At 41.7% G+C, this 17,862-nt stretch overlaps 1 protein-coding gene across 24 annotated transcripts in view; it reads right to left on the bottom strand.

Annotated features, from left to right (window-relative positions):
* LTBP1 (latent transforming growth factor beta binding protein 1) overlaps nucleotides 1-17,862 on the bottom strand; it is a 350,994-nt gene that overhangs the window by 180,271 nt on the left and 152,861 nt on the right. For all 24 annotated transcript variants that reach the window (XM_044918765.1, XM_021697673.2, XM_044918773.1 and 21 more), the window contains 2 exons: nucleotides 12,954-13,178; nucleotides 11,261-11,535 (listed from right to left, as the gene is read on the bottom strand). In XM_044918765.1, the coding sequence (XP_044774700.1) occupies nucleotides 11,261-11,535; nucleotides 12,954-13,178 (500 nt within the window). The remainder of the gene's footprint in view (nucleotides 1-11,260; nucleotides 11,536-12,953; nucleotides 13,179-17,862) is intronic.

Here is a 17,862-nt window from a genome sequence, read left to right as displayed (position 1 = left end):
CTAGGGCATTAACTGCTGGAAACGTATCCACATTGATTTCTGACAGTGTATTTGTTTAAAGCCTGCTGAAGCCAAACCATGGGCTTCAAGGAATTCCAGACAACTACTTTAGTTTATGAAATGGTATTTTAAAAGTTACACGAAGGCAGAAACGGTTTTAAAAAGTAACCTACAAAGGGGGAAAAAAATTCCTAAGCATGAAACTTCTGATTCTGCTTGACATCTTTTCTAACGAAACAATTAAATTTGAGATATTTCCTCCATCTCTACCATGATTTGAGCATTTCAACAGTCGTGATATATGTATCTTGCTATTCTTACATTGTGAAAAGAATAAGTACTGTCATGATTATATTCTGACATAATAATTCCCGTTAGTCTGTCCTTGCAGCAAAACAACACAAATCACATCATAAATCCTAACACTCGATGGTGAGAACATGAAATTTATTCAAAGTTCCATTACCAAGGATGTGACTAAAAAGACAGACTCGTGTTGAGGGGGAAATAAAGAGGGGCATACAGACATAGTTGTTATTACCATGACAACCGGATCACTCCCAAAATGATGACCATAAAGGCCTCTTTTCCCCAATGCTTCTTTCTACAACTGTATTGAGGGAAATTTTCTATATTAAGCTTCAGTGCTTCTCAGGTTCTTTTTTGTCTATGTAGAGATCATGCAAGGAACAAAAAACATTTTGGGCCTCATACCATTGTGCAAATTTTAACACGTGCCTCATCTGGTTACGCTCCCAGGTTTTCTGTGCCTTATCCAAGTACACAGAACTCAAAACTAATAATTACCTGTGGTTTGGTTGCAAATAGTGTAGAAAAACTAAATGCCACAAATCATATTAATAGGTTTCTTTAGTTCCCTGGGAGCAGGAAACCAGGTCTGTCTTGACCACACTCTGCCGCTTGTGGTGGGAACATTCACTGCTCACCAAAGAACCACTTGTCCCAGCTTCCCCGCATATGCCGGCTTCCTAACTACCATCAGTCAGCTCAGACTACTGTTAACAAAATATCCCAGACTGGGGGGCTTAAATAACAGAAGACCATTTTCCCACAGTTCTACAGGCCTAAAGGGCAAGACGTATGAGCATGGCCAATTCCAGTGAGGTCTTTCTTCCTTGCTTGTAGGAGGCTGCCATCTTGCTGTGTCCACATATGGCAGAGAACAGGAGTCGGGAGTTCTCGGGTATCACTTCTTAAAAGGACACTAATTCTGTCATCTCAAGGTTCCACCCTTATAATCTCACTGAATCTTAATTACCTCCTTATTGACTCTATCTCCAAATAAAGTCACATTGGAATTTGAGATTTCAACATATGTTTTGGGAGGGCCACAATTGAGTCCATAGCCCTGACAGGCAGGGCCAAGTGACTCATTCTGAAACAAGGGTTGTAGGAAAAGGAGTGTCCCCTGCAGCACCTCTTTCTCCCCATTGTAGGAATTAAGGAGGCCACATATTCCAGACAGCAAGCATTAACATGGTGGAAGCCCATCAGCCTGAAGCTCAGAGAGATCTAGCACAGAGCTCTCTGCAAAATGTTCATTTAGGACTGCCGCACAACCTGGCTGAACCTAATAACATATTTACTGACTATTCCTCTCTGCCCAGCACTGAGCTCAATTCCTAAATGGCCCTGCCCTCACAAGCAGCACAGCCTTGTGGGGAAAAGAGGATCAAAAACAACAATTTGAAGATAATTACATTCAAAATGGTCTGATTGGATTCCAAATGCAGTAAGAGTTCAGGGAGGAGAGAGAGAACGTGGGCTGAAGGATTGGAAGGCTTTTTGGAGGAGCCAACATTGGAGTGGAGGCTCTCGGGTCAGGCTGGATTTGGGAGATCATTGTAGGTCTTGATGTATTTGATGTTTGTGCAGTTTGCTCTGTCCACAGATCCTGTGCATATGTAACTCTCAGCGGCACGTAGGACCATGGTGGAAAAGAAGAAAGATGTCAAAATTATCACAATCAGAGGACTGCAGGGCTAAAAGAGGCCATGGTAGTCTTCTCAGCCAAAGTTATTTGAAAAACGAACAAAACCGAGGGCCAGAGATATGGTGAGTTTGCAAAACAGAGAAAGATCTATGGACCTGGAAACCCCAACAGAGCTAGTCCCTACTTCTGAGCCTGGGGTTTCACATAAGTAAATGGGAGACAAATATACCAACTTTTCCTTGTGTTTTAAAGGTCAAGTAAGGTCATAAATGTCAACATTCTCCATCAGCTATCAATTTTATACAAATGCACTGTCTTACTAGGATGCCTGCCCCTAAGCCCCAGAACGTTCATACCATTTTCTGAACAACTCCGTTAAAGCCTGAACATTCTAAACCAGACCTCTTCAAAGTGTCATCTTGAAAGCATTGCTGTTTTCATTCAAAATATTTAGAGCTCCTCTGTCTGGATTTCAGAATTCTCTTCAGGGCTGAAGACATACTATTTTAAATATCCTCAATGGTGCAAATCCTTGCTTGCTGGAGGCTGAATTGACTGACCATTGGAAGCCTTCGATCCTTTGAGACTCTAGCAAATGAGTGAGCTGCAGAAGATCAAAGACAGTCTAATTTTCTTATGCAGCTCATAAACGGATTCCGAAACAACTACTTCAAAATAGAAATTGCAAGTCTGTTTGCACAACAGCATCACTAGAATAAAGACAGTCTCATAAACAAAGACCTCAATGCGACAGAATATTCTATCTTATATATACCTTTTCTGATATATAAAAGGAGACAACAGGAGAAAAAAAATGGAAGGATGAGAAAGAAAAAGAACCCTGTACTATCATCATTGTGGGAGAAGGGGCAGGGCAGCGCAGGGGAGTCATTCTGTAATCTCTCAACACAGGGCAATGCTGCTTTGTTCTCCACAAATTTATGGGTCAGATTCCAGGGGACTGAGGTTTATTTCGATTTTTTTTTAAGTAAACCAGATGATTCCACTTTGTTTTAGCAAATCTCAATTCTAAGGGATCATGTAGACAAAGCCAAGAAACAACAGACCCTAGGATATCAGCTGCAACTCCTTAAACATTTTTGTAATGTACAGAGCCCAAATCAACTGGCAACTCAAGCCTTGGTCCCTTAAAACTACTTCCAACATACTCAGAATTGTCATCGTCAAATATCATGACCACAAAATCATGCCACGTTGCCAGTATCTGAACTGACCTCACATGCTTCCATCTCAACTGCCCCATAATTCATTTCAATGCCTGTTGCTCAGCAAACATGGGAGTCTAATTATTAATAGGATATATTATTTTAGTGAGCCTAGAGGTATAAAACAAGGAAATTTGATATTCCATGTCATGATAAAGGCATTTTCATTGCCAATAAAATGAAAATCATCTGAGATCAGGGGCTTGAGGAGGACCCAGGAAATGTAAACGTGTCTAAGAAACAGGTCAAGCGGTGTGAACACTCAAAGGAGTGAACACTTCTGGACACTCGTAGGCGCCCAGGAGACTCTGGCCTGGGTGAAGAACGGTATTAGGCAGTAGGAAGGGTAATGTCTGGGTCATCGTCCGTTCTCTGAAAGACTCTACTTCAGTTCTAAGAATCTATATTTTGATTATCCTAATGTCTCAGTCCCACACTCAGTCCAAGTCAAACTAGCAGTTCTCCCTGCCCCTGGCAGAAGCCCAGTGACATGCACACATGCTCCCTTTCCTGCAGCTCTTTCTCCCTTTGGATCTTATCCCTGTCTTTACTGATCCTTTCAACTCGAAGGAAGAGGGGCCCTGCACGAAGGAGGTCTGGCAGAGGCTGCTGGAACAAGACCAGCCACTGCTGGAGAGCTCCAGGCTCCCATCACTGATATGTGTGGGACACGTTCAGGGATACCTCTGCTATTGACACAGGTAAACTTCGGCAAGGTGGCCACTTTAGAGCCACTGGAGACAACCAGACTCACTAACACTCAATTAAGTACTTCTTAGATTATGCCAAAGGAGTATTTGAGTGGGATACTGAAGAAAAACCCAGATGTCATAGGAAGTGCCTGGTGTTAATGACTTATTCCACCCGAAGGAAGCCAAACTTCAGTAAATGCAATCAGCACACCCCAGTGGGGCTCTCTGCTCACAGAGAAGGCAGATGCCTGGTAGCCCTGGCCCAGCCTTCCCCAGTCACTGCCCAGCAGTAGGTCTGCAAGAAGATGAAGGCCAAGTTCACCTGGGACGGCCCTGCCCCTCAAAGCATGTGGCTGAGCAAATGGGGAAGGGGCGAGGGCCGCATGCACACCTGTACCCACTGGTGACCCTGCCTGGGACACTCCGTCCCCCTTCCCACAGAAGGGGATAATACATCTGCGAGGGGCCAAGCGTCTTTGGCAAAATGTCTTATCGTTATTCCTTCTTTAGAAGTCTCAGCTCCAGGGCGCCTGGGTGGCTCAGTTGGTTAAGCAACTGCCTTCGGCTCAGGTCATGATCCTGGGGTCCTGGGATCCAGTCCCACATCGGGCTCCCTGCTCGGCAGGGAGTCTGCTTCTCCCTCTGACCCTCCTCCCTCTCATGCTCTCTGTCTCTCATTCTCTCTCTCAGACAAATAAATAAAAAATCTTAAAAAAAAAAAAAAAAGAAGTCTCAGCTCATGTCGCTTGTGGCCTCAGTTGAGGGAAATAACCCATATGAAAAGTGTTACAATGATTCTGGCACCATCCCCATCAGAATATCCTCAACCAGCTATTTCATCTTAGCTTTACACCTCATTCCAACAACACTAACGGTCACAGTAGAGGCGACTCTGCGGAAAACTAAAGATTTCTAAGCAGAACTTAATGTCCCAGACCCTTTAATTGAGCACTAAATTCATTTTCCATCACTGAGAAGAGATTCTCAAAGTCTGGTCTCTGTCTCTATATGTAGAGCGGTAACAATCCACATGGCTGTCTATGCATCCATCTGTATTTTTTTTCTGCCACGTGGGACTGACAGGCCTGGTATCTGTTTCCCTACTTTCTCATCGGCTTCTGTGTGGTAGAAACCAAGAAATATTTTTCTTCAAAGTCCTGTCACAGAAGAATTGAGACTTTTTTAAAAAGTACTTTCAGCCATAATTAGGATAGTTTCCACTTTGATGAGCTCACACTCTCCTGTTAATTTCTCCATGTTTACTTAAAAAAATTTTTTTAAAACAAAAGTTAAGTGCATCTGTTTGACCCTTCAAAAACTGTGTGTGTGTGTGTGTGTCTTATTACTAAGGTTTAGAGACTGGGGATGTTATTGAATTTATCTGCCAAAAAAGACCTATTTCCAATTATATCCAATTATTTCTCCAAAGGCCCATTCTGTTTCCATTTTTCCTGTCTAAAGAGAACTGTTAGAACAACTTCTGGAACCTCTAAGAGGATCCCCCAAATAATTCTTGGGTGCTTTAACTCAGTTTTGCCCCAGCTCTTATTATTTGTATGAGCAGGAATTAAAGGAAAGAAAGGCTTTTCCAATAATTTCTGGACTTCACAGCAAGTACTGCTTCTTTCTCTTCTTCCTAATCCACATAAGGATTATTTTCTTCTACAGAATGCATATTAGAGAATTTAATCTTAGAGTTTGTTTCTTATGGGTTTTTTTTTTTAACTTATGGACATTTTATACTTGCAAACTACAAAAGTGGGTTTGCATGTTGTTTGATCATCTTTATCTGTGCTAAAGCACTGTACTAAAAATATCTTTTCTGTTTACACCTACTTCAGGTTTTCCAGTATTTCTGTTCTTAGTTAACTCAGGTGTTTATATGTGGAATTTTCTGCTCTTTTGGCATTTGCAACAGGAAGGTCTTGAAGTACTTGAATTTTTTGTCTCGTTTTGTAATGTCTGTGTCTAATTAAGGGGCATGTTCCCATGTTTAACAAAGAGCACATGACTGCACAACTGGGCAATGGCAGACCCAAGCATGGACACTGGACCCCAAGCCCTACATCATGATTCTAAACACTTCTCAGACAAGGTCTTTTCATACCATCTGGCATCATTAGGTCACTGCAAATGTTTGTTTCCAGCAACTGGGCAACAAATAAAACATGCTTAAAACAACCAAAAACTCAAATGCCAAGTAAGTTTCAAATTTAGGTCACTGTTAAGAGAACCAATTTAAAACAAAGGAAACCCGTGTACAATGGAAAAGGTATACATATTCAATGTCCCTGTGATGGAAAAAGAAATTGGAGGGGTATTTTCTGAAATTTGGCCTCTCCTTAGAGATGAAAACTAGCATGGAAATGTTCAAGTTTTAAGCATTTGAAATAACATGAGATTTTTCCTAAAAGTAGTTGGTAATTGTAGCCATTGGAGATGTAATTCTAATTTGATCTATACAGTAAGCAAACCCTCCAAAATGTTTTCAAACATGTATCACAATTTACTTCAGGTAGCACAGATACCTAACTGCCAAAATTATAACTTGCTGACTGCTTCAAATTTGATTGACATTCAAGAAACCCAGTCCTCTTAGCCACACCATACGTTCCATTATTTTCTATCCTTTTAATACTTTAACATGAATTTAATGATGCCTGTACCCAGCCGATTCACACAGAAATAAATACTTTATATGGTCTGAAGAACAAGAAATTATTTTTAGGACTCAAAAGATGGAACATCACTTTCTGTAACAGTAACTAACAATAGGATGGATTCCTCCTCCCCACTTCACCTCCCGCCCTTGTATCTTAACACACTCTGTCAAAGTGAAAAACATTGTAAATTTCCAATCACATTATTCCTGCTCTTTTCTCTTCATAATACAAGCCGAAGAGATGTCCTCTGTTCTCATGATTTTATCACCACTAGATCTACTTGTTGCCTGCTAAATCTTGTCCATTCATCCATTCTCATTCCATCTCTGTAACAACACTGGGTTTCCCAATTGATACGCAAGAATACACCATTCTTGATGTCAGTCAAGGATGGGGCTGCTTAAAACAAAGATGTAGTTACTCATCTTCACCTTACAATCCTCCCCCGGGGTCAGTTAATCAATGAGAGTGAGCATTTATCTGATTTCTGAAGCAAGGAATTTCAGAATGGTCCAACTCATCACCATCTTTTTCTTTGCCACAGCCCATAATCAAATCCTGATGCTTGATTCTTCACAAAAGCTCAGAGATTCATCTTTATTTTCAACTTCACTTCTTAGACTGGACCCTGGTCAATTCACAAATGGACCAAGGCCAACTTCTGTTCCCTGGCCCTCCTCGTGTCTACCATTTCCACATCCACCCACCCCATTCTTTCCTAAGTTGAAACTTCCAAAATTACTTTCTTAAAATTCATAAAATGTATCAAAGTTACAACTTTTAAGTTCAGCTTAAAATTCAATTACTCTCAAGTCGAGAAAATGATCATTTTTCTGTTTCTTTTCCTCAAGAAGTTTTCAAATACTCTTATTCAAAGAATAACACAGTGATCACTTGAATACTCACCTCTCAGAGTCAACAACAGTCAAAATTTTGCCATATTTCTGTGTAAAATGCATTTGAAAATAAATTATAGACATCATGGCATTTTACCCCTAAAACTTTCAACATTCACCTCTCAAGAATAAGGACACGGTCCTACATAACCCCAACATCATTATCATACCTAAATATTAGTAATTCCAAAGTATCATCTAATATCCAGTCCTATTTAGATTTCCCCAATTGTTCCCCAAATGCCCTTTAGAGCCAGGTGTTCCATGTGTGTTTTTCTAACCAGGATTTGATTAAGCTTCATATGTTACATTTGTTATTGTGTCTCTTTGTCTCTTTCTAGAAAAGTCACTCTGCCTTTTTTTTTTTCCCATGAGAAGATTTTTTGAAGAAACCAGGCAATAATATCCTACATTATGAATCTGATGGAGGAGGCAGGTCTGTGGTATTTTTAGTTGGCTTCCTCATTCCCTATGAGCTGGAGAGATTAAGGTGTAAGGGCTTGATTAGATTCAGGTTAAACATTTTTGGCAAGAAGACTTCAAGGATGATGTGTAAACTCCACACTGTATCACGCTGGGAGGCACATCACATCAGCTGTCGTACTTCTAATGATTCTGACTTTGCCTGCCTGGTTAAGGGGGCTTCATGAATATTATTACCTTGACACCAAGTAGTTTATATTGCACTATGCCTCAGGTGTAAGGGGCTTCAATTATCTGTGCCGATGCATGCCAGGGATCCCAAGCTATTTCACTTCTCTGGTCTTTCCTGACACTCCTTTCTCCATTTCTTGTATTGTTCTCTTCCCTTTGTTTAATTATTCTCCCCCTCTTCTGTGCAAGCTTGCTCACCTAGCCAGTCATACATTTTCCTCCACCATCCAAGCAGTTCCTGAAATTCTACTGTACAAAGATTCCCTGAATTAAGTACATGATCACAGCTCATGTTGGGTTTTCAACCCCAAGTTTACCGTCTAATTACTAGAATATGCCATAGAAACAAGGGCAAATTATGCCAAATTTGTTCTCTATATGACTGTTTATGGCAGCACATAAACACAGGTGCTTACTGATGACTCTAAGGCATTCAAAGTCCCAAGAGCCAAAATCTGCAGCTTAATAAGAGTGTTACAAACTGAGCAAAGCAATGTGCTCTGAGTGAGCATTTATGCAGTTGTTTCTGCAATTCATTCAAAATCTACCTACATCTCCTGGAGTTTTGTTTATAAACTAACCACAGCAAAAAGTACACGTATTTTCCAACACCCTTGTAGGATACATCTTATATACTATTGACTATTTACCAGTAGCGCATATTTTTTTTTAAAAAGATTCTATTTATTTATTTGAGAAAGACAGAGACAGAGCACAAGCAGGGGGAGGGATAAAGGAAGAGGGAGAAGCAGGCTCCCCGTTGAGCAAGAAGCCCCGACACCAGACTCGATCCCAGGACCCTGGGATCATGACCTGAGCCGAAGGCAGACATTTAACCAACTGAGCCACCCAAGCACCCCAGTAGTGTGTATTTTTAAATACCTAGATCATCCTAATTACACAAATTAACTGGGCAATCACAGGCACCCAGCAACACTTCTCAGTAACAAGAAGACAAATATACACTGAGAATGTTTTCTGAAAACAGGTCTTATTTTGAAGCTGTGTATTAGTGACTACACATGCAAAATAAATTAAGAACTGAGATCACTGTCTGGATCATTCACACCAAAAGTCAGAAAAGTATCCAGATAAGGCAAAAGTATTCCACGGAGTTCGAATTATTTGGGTAACTCCAACTATCCAATTCATTTTGACTGCATTGTCCAGCTTAGGCTTAAAGGTAAATAGTTTGTTTTTACCCTTTCTAGTTAGCAGTCATCTCCCTACTATTATACAAAAATTCTAAGTTTGTTAATGCCTCATTTTCTTGCTTTTTAGGCTCTGTGTTCCAACTTGGAAATTAGGGAGAAAGATACTGGGCATGTAGTTTTAAAAGGACCTGCTTTTTCCTTTCTCATGACCAACCCAAGCTGGAATGACTAAACAATGCAAATGGCACCAAAATCATCCTCTCTCTCCAAAGCTAACCCAGGGCAACACTGTGAAGTATGAAGTTTATGTTCTGCCCACTGCCCCTATCAAAACCTGCCCTTAGCAGGGTGCCTGGGTGGCTCAGTCGGTTAAGTGTCTGCCTTCGGCTCAGGTCATGATCCCAGTGTCCTGGGTTAAGTCCCACATCTGGCGCCCTGCTCAGTGAATAGCCTGCTTCTCCCTCTCCCTCTGCTTGCCGCTCTGCCTATTTGTGCTCTCTCTCTGTCAAATAAATAAAATCTTAAAAAAAAATAAACCTGCCCTTAGCACAAGAATCCAGTCTTCACTTCTAAGCTAAATTTAAATTGATAATGTTTCTTCCCCAAAAAGCATTTGCTTAAGCCCGGTCTTCAACTGAGCAAAGAAAAGGTGCCCTTCAGTGGGCATATTTCAGGTATCTGCTGGCAGGTGATAAAGGTTGTGTTTGGGCAATCAAGCCTTCCTTGCTTTACTGAAATTACAGGACATAAGCAATCACCTACTTTATTTTTAAGTTTGACTATCTGGATAGATAAGTATCTTCTAAGCTAATATTTGCAGAGTTCTCTAACGTTTGCAAAGCGGGGCTCACATTACCTTGTCTCATCTTGATAGACCTCCATATTCTTATCTCTACCTTACAGATAAGGAAGCTGGTTTCCTAGCACAGTGCTGGGCCCATGGCTGTAGCCAAGACCCTTAACTCTATCTACATGGGTGCTCTTTTCTGTTTGGGTCTATAAACCAATTTTGTCTTACTGCCCTGGAAGAAAGATTATAACCCTACCATGGTCTTGTCCAGTACCTAAAAAGTATTTTCTAGGTTTCTAAAGCAGTAATAATTGATTCTATTACCTACAAGTACTTCCCACACACAAAATTTTTTTTTAATATTGAGGTAACAACAGCTAAATAATAATACAGTTACCCCATCCTCTCATGGGGGATCCAAACCACATCAAATGACAAGAGGAGAACCATAGGACAAATCAACATCATTATCATGTGATCCCAAACAAGTAGCACAAAGTAATTGGGGTAGAGGAACCAATATATTTATATTGCCTTTCCTATGTACATTCAACAATGAGTTTTAAAGAAAATTCAGCCTTTCTCCCACATTATGATATAAATATAGGCCTAAAGTTACATGTAAATTCAATATTAAAATGCATTTCAAACAACTCTTGCACTGCCATTCTAGTTATGAATTTTTTATCAGGAGAGAAAAGATGCCAAGTTATTAGTACAAAAAGGGGTCAAATTTCCTCTCTACCTACAACCTGCAAGCTACTGCAGAAAGGCAGAAAGGTTTTCAAACATCTTTGCAGAATACATCTCACCATACCACATCTCATGCCCGACACGTTTCAGGCACAAATTACCTTAAGTGAAAAAATATATAAGCAGGCAATCATGGACTTCCAGGAGCAATTAGGAAAGGTCACGACTTAATATTATAGAATGAGGACAGCAAACTTTTTCTGTACAGGGCTTTGCAGACCACACTTTAGGATGTGGCTATCAAATGATCTCACCGACACTACATAATTTTATCATCAATAGCATGAAAGCAAGGATACACATACGTAAATGAATGGATGTGTCTGTGTTCCAGTAAAACTTTATTTACAAAAACAGGCCCGTGGGTCAGTTTGCCAACCCCTTCTGTAGAAGATCATCTTACCAAGTCTGGCTTTCCTACTAATATGAAACCATATCTAGAAGGTGTTCCTAACATGGGCTAGACAGTGTTGCTTACCTGTGACCCAATGGTTTCCTGGAAGCACCGGCCAAGCTGCGTCTTAGCGGCCACAGGATAGACATGGGGGATGACTTGCTGGTGGGAGTATGTGGAATGTACTGTCTGGGTCTTCTGGACGGGAAGCCCTTGGTAAGAGATTTGGGATTGGCCTGGTTGAGCTTCCTTTGCCTTCTGGCCTGTTGGGCCATCGATTCTTGAAACCTGATGTATCTGGACTGAAGCCTCAGGAGGGTGCTTCACATGGATATTGACTATGTTGGGAGGAAATTTCACTAAAAGAGATCAGGAGAAAAACTTAGTCATGAATAACTAACATGCGAGTCAGCATGAGAGGAAATAGTAAGTACACACGTATGTATTTATAGGCATATATACCACCCCGGGGATAAAATATACAGAGTGTATATGCATTTTTGCTGCATAGCCATCAACTCTGGAGAATAAGAGGGTACTTCCAAAACACAAACTAGACCCAAATTTATGTATTTTAAGGGATAAAACTGGAAGTATAAAGAGAAATTAAAGCCTCTCCCAGTAACACATTCATGAGACAAAAATTTTTTCAGAGTCAGAAAACTATGAAATCCATGCAGCCTGTGGTCATAGGTGGGTACATTTTATCAAAGGATAGTAGTAAAGACTCAAGAGTTTGATTACTTTTGCATCTCTCAGAGTTTCCATTGCCAAACTTGGAAGATTCACCATTCTACATCAACAGAGGAAATAACAATTTCACCAAGCGTAATTCTCTTAGCCTGAACAGCAGAGTGTGGACGTACTCGTGTGCGTCTTGGGCCTCACCAAAGACCTATGTGTGATATTTTATATCTGTATTTACTTTCTGCAGCTTTCAAATACAATTTCATCTTCTGATGCTAACATTCAAGTTTTACAGAGTAAAGGCCAGTCACACTTCTCTGACCCTTTTTCAAAATCTGGGCATGGAAGAGATGCCAAGTTTAAAAAGAATGAGTTAGTCATAGAATTTCTGAGGTCCGGGGCGCCTGGATGGCTCAGTCGTTAAGCGTCTGCCTTCGGCTCAGGTCATGATCCCAGGGTCCTGGGATCGAGCCCCGCATCGGGCTCCCTGCTCGGCGGGAAGCCTGCTTCTCCCTCTCCCACTCCCCCTGCTTGTGTTCCCTCTCTCGCTGTGTCTCTCTGTCAAATAAATAAATAAAATCTTTAAAAAAAAAAAAAAGAATTTCTGAGCTCCAAGTGACCTAGTTTACCTTCCTCTACAGATGAATAAACTGAAGCCCAGTGAGGTTAACTGATTGTTTATAACTAAAACCAAGCACTCTTCAACTACAAAATAAACTAGGTATTCGCCAGCGGGTAGTATATGATCCACTAGTTTATTCGTCCTGTATGGGCCTGAACACAGCCTTGCTCATCTTTGTTTCCCTGCCAGAAATGTGCGTGTAACAGCTCTTGGTGCTCAGAGCCAGCAGAGAAGGATGGGCTCCTTTCTGGTTTGTTTCCTGGATTCCAAATCTCTATGGCCTAGAAAGTACTGCAGCCACAAAGGTGGGCCCATCTTCTGTCCCTGCTGCCACTTCTTGGGCCACAGATCACATACTTCTTTCTGTTTCAATACCAGCCCTGCCGTGTGCAGATATTTGCTTCCGTATGGGTTTGGCAGGTTACCAGAAGTCCGACGAATGGGCAAAAAGAAAATAAATAAGCTTACCTTTGACTCCTTGTTGGCTAGTCATGGTCAGAGGCAAGGTATGTGTGGAGTGGACTACATGCGTTCCCAATGCCTTGCCTGACTGCTGGGAATGCTGATACAGCTTCGGCATGCTGGCACCATGGACTGGGATCTGACAAAGCTTCCCTGTGAAATTTGGAGGGCACTGGCATTTGTCCCTTGAACTGCACTGGCCGCCATTCATACATGGAAGATGGCAAATGACTAAAAGGGAACAGAGAAAATGTGGAGAGTTGGTTAGTTTCTCAAATGCTAAGTAACAACCAACCAACAAAACTCCCAAAACACACAGCCCATTAGAACCATCATATTCCTGCTGACTTTAGAAACAGTCAACAGGGCACCTGGGTGGCTCAGTCGGTTAGGCGATTGCCTTCGGCTCAGGTCATGATCCTGGATTCCTGGGATCGAGTCCCACGTCGGGCTCCCTGCTGAGCAGGGAGTCTGCTTCTCCCTGACCCTCTGACCCTCTTCCCTCTCGTGCTATCTCTCATTCTCTCTCACTCGAAAAAATAAATAAAATCTTTAAAAAAAAAAAAAAAAGAAACAGTCAACAAAGAAGTCACTACATGAAGAAAACAACAGTCTCTATTATTATCTTCTTCTTCCCATCTTAAGTCATTTAACTCTCCAATTGCTTATGGGTGTTCTCCCCAACAATGGAAAGAATTCAGGGAGAAGAATATATATATATATGCACACATACATATATATATATAGTCACTCAGGATTATTATCTATATAATTATTATATATAATTATTATATATGTTATATATTATATATAATTATATATATCATATATAGATTATATTATATAGATTATATAAGTATTCTATAATTACTTTGCTTTTGTGTTTTATTATTTATTAACTATCTCCCAAGATTATAAAGTCCTTGGGAAAAAGAGGTATGTCTGGCTTAGTGATTTTTATATCCTTAGCATCTAGAATAATTTCTGGCACACAGGAGACATTAGTTATTTCCTCAAAAAATAAACAAAGAAACACATGAGAGCGCTAAAAGTATCTGTTCAGGGTTTTCTCTAAGACAGGGAACTAAGTGCTAACCAAAATCAGGGGGAACAGTCTGGGTCCTGCTGTATCGGAATGCGCAATCTCATTGGGATAACAAGACCACAGTGAAACCCGGAAGTAGCAGAGTGATTAGTAGTACGGACTTGAACTGATTTAGAATAAAAAAAGATAAAAGGACGCATAGGGTAAAAAACTGCAAGGGGAGTTTTAAATTCTGTCTAAATTCAGCTTATAGCCAACTTCTTGATCTCTAACAAATTCTTCCTATCAGCCTTTTAACATGATCAGATTCCTACCAGCTTGAACATGTAAAAGCCCCTCAACTCCACTTCCTTCCGGCTTCTACCCTCTTTAAAATTTTCTCCTCCATGACCAACCTTTCAAAGAACTGTCCGTTCACTTGTCCACACACTACCATCTAGCTTGGACCCCGCCTCTCTTCTACAGGACACTACTCTTACCAAGGTGACTCAGAGGCTCCATGTTGCTAAACCCAACGGACAGATTTCATTCTTCCTTTGATTGCCATCACATCTCACTCACCTATTGTGCTCCTTCCTCTCTGCCCATTTCAACTTAATATTCTGCACAGACTCCATTTTCTATGCCTTTTAAGTATTGGTTTTTTTTTTTTTTTTTAAGATTTATTTATTTATTTGACAGAGAGAGACACAGCGAGAGAAGGAACACAAGCAGGGGGAGTGGGAGAGGGAGAAGCAGGCTTCCCGAGGAGCAGGGAGCCCGATGCAGGGCTTGATCCCAGGACCCTGGGACCATGACCTGAGCGGAAGGCAGACACTTAACGACTGAGCCACCCAGGTGCCCCAATTTCTCTCTGTTTTTGGTCAGTCTCCAGTGTCTTCAGATTGTTGTTTTTTATATTTTTGTCTAGAATATTAATTCAGTACCATCTTGGTTTTGAGAACAACAGATTTGCCAGGAATAGCAACTCTGTGAGGCAGAAAGAACAAAGAAAATGAATCTGGAGTTAGATATATTTGAGGGTTTTGTTTTTTTTTTTAAAGATTTTATTTATTTATTTGACAGAGAGAGAGACAGTGAGAGAAGGAACACAAGCAGGGGCAGTGGGAGAGGGAGAAGCAGGCTCCCCGAGGAGCAGGGAGCCTGATGTGGGGCTCGATCCCAGGACCCTGGGATCATGACCTGAGCCGAAGGCAGACGCTTAACGACTGAGCCACCCAGGCGCCCCCATGTGTGTCTGTTTCTTTCTTTTTTTTTTTTTTTTTAAAGATTTTATTTATTTATTTGACAGAGAGAGACAGTGAGAGAGGGAACACAAGCAGGGGGAGCGGGAGAGGGAGAAGCAGGCTCCTGGCTGAGCAGGGAGCCCGATGCGGGGCTCGATCCCAGGACCCTGGGATCATGACCTGAGCCGAAGGCAGACGCTTAACGGCTGAGCCACCCAGGCGCCCCTAAGTATTGGTATGTTTTCAGGTTTGGTCTTAACCTCCTCATCTTTACTAATTCTATACACGCTTCCTCTATGGTTTTACCATGTCAGATGCTGGTGTCACCCAAATTTGTATTTCCTAACCATCTACTACAAATCTATCTACTATCCAAACCATCTACTACAATATATCCTCATGTAGATTCCACAGGCAACTCAAACTTGAAATGTCCAAAATCAAATTCATCATCTCCCCCAATACCTCCATTCACCAAGTGGTCCTTAACAGAAACCTCGCTGGTGCTCCCCCATTTCACCCATCCAAACATCCAGGCCTGGAGGTCCTCCCTTGTAAACATTCATCAAATTTATCCATTTCCTTCCCATTGCAGGACCCCTGTTCCTTCTGAAGCCTTATCCTTTATGAATCTCACCTCAGCTATGAATTCAGCTACACTGAATTCCATTCATTTCCTCAGTATACAGGGTCCTCTTGTGCTTTATCCATCCTGTGTCCATGGCCTGAACACTCTTTCCATTTGGCCCCCTCACCTACCTGACTCCTCCTTATCTTTTAGACTCTACTTAATTGTCCCCTCTTCTAGAAGCATTCCCAGTTGCCCTTCATCTGGGCTTGGTGCCCCTCCTCTGTGCTCCACGGGTTCTCATTCACTGCTCATCCTGGCACCAAGCTTACTACTGCACGTATTGTCTGACTACTTTTCTGCAATGCCTCATTCAGCTAGAGTCCTGTGAGGCCAGGGACCTCATCTTGATATGTTCTACTTCTAGCATGTAGTTCAGCTTTTAGAGGAAAGCTAGAGATGGATGAAACACTGAATGAAGCAATGAAACAATTTATGCCTACCACTTTGCCCAATACCATTCCAGGTGCTCCAGAAGATACAGTCCCTGCCCTTCGAGAACATAAAAGCTAACTGAGCAGATAATACATGGTAACTCTCAACAGATCAACATAGAAGTGACAACCAGAAAATGTAAAATGTAAATCCTGGGGGATATCAGAGAAGAGAAAACTCCTTTCTCGGAAGTCAAAATAGACTGTACGGGCAAGATCATTTGGGATAAGTCTTTGAAAATGAGCAGGGGTCAGAAAAACAAAGAGGAGTGCTTTCTAGGAAAAGGAAGGAAGCAGGCATATTTGGGAGCTAATGAATACATGTTTCTTGCTAAAACCCTGGGTTCCTGAGGCAAGGGTCAGGTGATAAAATGGGAGATGGAGGCTTGAGTCAGACGAAGCAAGTCCTTAAAGGCCTGCCTGGTAAGAAGTGTGAATTTTATTCTGCAATCAGTGAGGGAGCTGGGAGGCTCCAAGGAGAGAATTCAGGAAGACTGACTATCCCAGGAAGATTCCTCTTGTGATGGCATGTGAGGCAGGTTGGAAGAGTGAGTGATGAAGGTGGGGAATTCAGTGAGGAGATAACTGAAGTCAATGAATCACAAGTTGAAAAACACCCAGATGAGGATCACAGCAATGGGCATGGAGACATACACAAATATAATGACAGAGGGAGAATCAGTACAACATAGAGAGAGGACAAAGGAAGTGAAGAACAGGCTGAGGAAGAGACGAGACAGTGGAGGAGGAAGGAGAGAGCCAGAAAAAACGACCAAGGGGGCCACCGAGAAATTGCCTCCAGAGCCTGCCCATGCTGGATGGAAGCTGAAATATGCTTTCTCCAGCGCCCACTCTACTCTGAGGTGTTAGGTTAAAGGAGAGGAGTCAAAGCGGACTCCATGGTTGAATCAAACACTTCATAACTCCCAGTTCACTTCTCAATTCAATTTCTAAATCACTTGGCTACAGTGGATGCGCTCAGTGTGTAATGGGCAAGGGGAGCCAGGCCGAGATCTAAATCAATTAAATTTACCACCTGAGTAAGGCCCTCTTCACTTGGCGTGGTTCCATGTGCTTGAATTTCAGTGACCACAGTCTGGTCACATAACACCATTACCCCCAACAGCATGGTTCCAACTTCAGTTGTCACAGTATATTAATGCTGAATTACATAAAGCACAAACTTCACCGCTAGCTTTTTGGTCCAGAAACCCCTGCATGAATAACAGATGCGTATCATGATCACTAATCGATCGTGTCACTTCCACGACTGTCGGCAACTGGTCCCTGCACATCCGTCATTCAATTCATGCACAGATAGACAGCAAACAGGTAGTCGTGTTGCCCTCTCATCTCATGGGAATAAACTCATAGGACATTTTACAAAAGCGCATAATCAAAAGAGGGTGTGCGGTCAACACAAAACGAAAGTGTAACAAAGAAATAAAAAGTGGTAACAGTGGTAGTGAAATTGGAAAGTGATTGTAAGAAGAAGATGAAGATGTCCCAGAGGAAGTGACATGGAAGGAACACTCGGTTCACAGATGTGAAAGCACCAAGGATAACATGTTGGAAGCGGATC

Source organism: Neomonachus schauinslandi, chromosome 10 (genome assembly GCF_002201575.2).
Source record: "Neomonachus schauinslandi chromosome 10, ASM220157v2, whole genome shotgun sequence".
NCBI classification, from domain to species: domain Eukaryota; kingdom Metazoa; phylum Chordata; class Mammalia; order Carnivora; family Phocidae; genus Neomonachus; species Neomonachus schauinslandi.
Note: the sequence above shows the minus strand (reverse complement) of the source record. Positions and strands in the feature narration are given on the sequence as shown.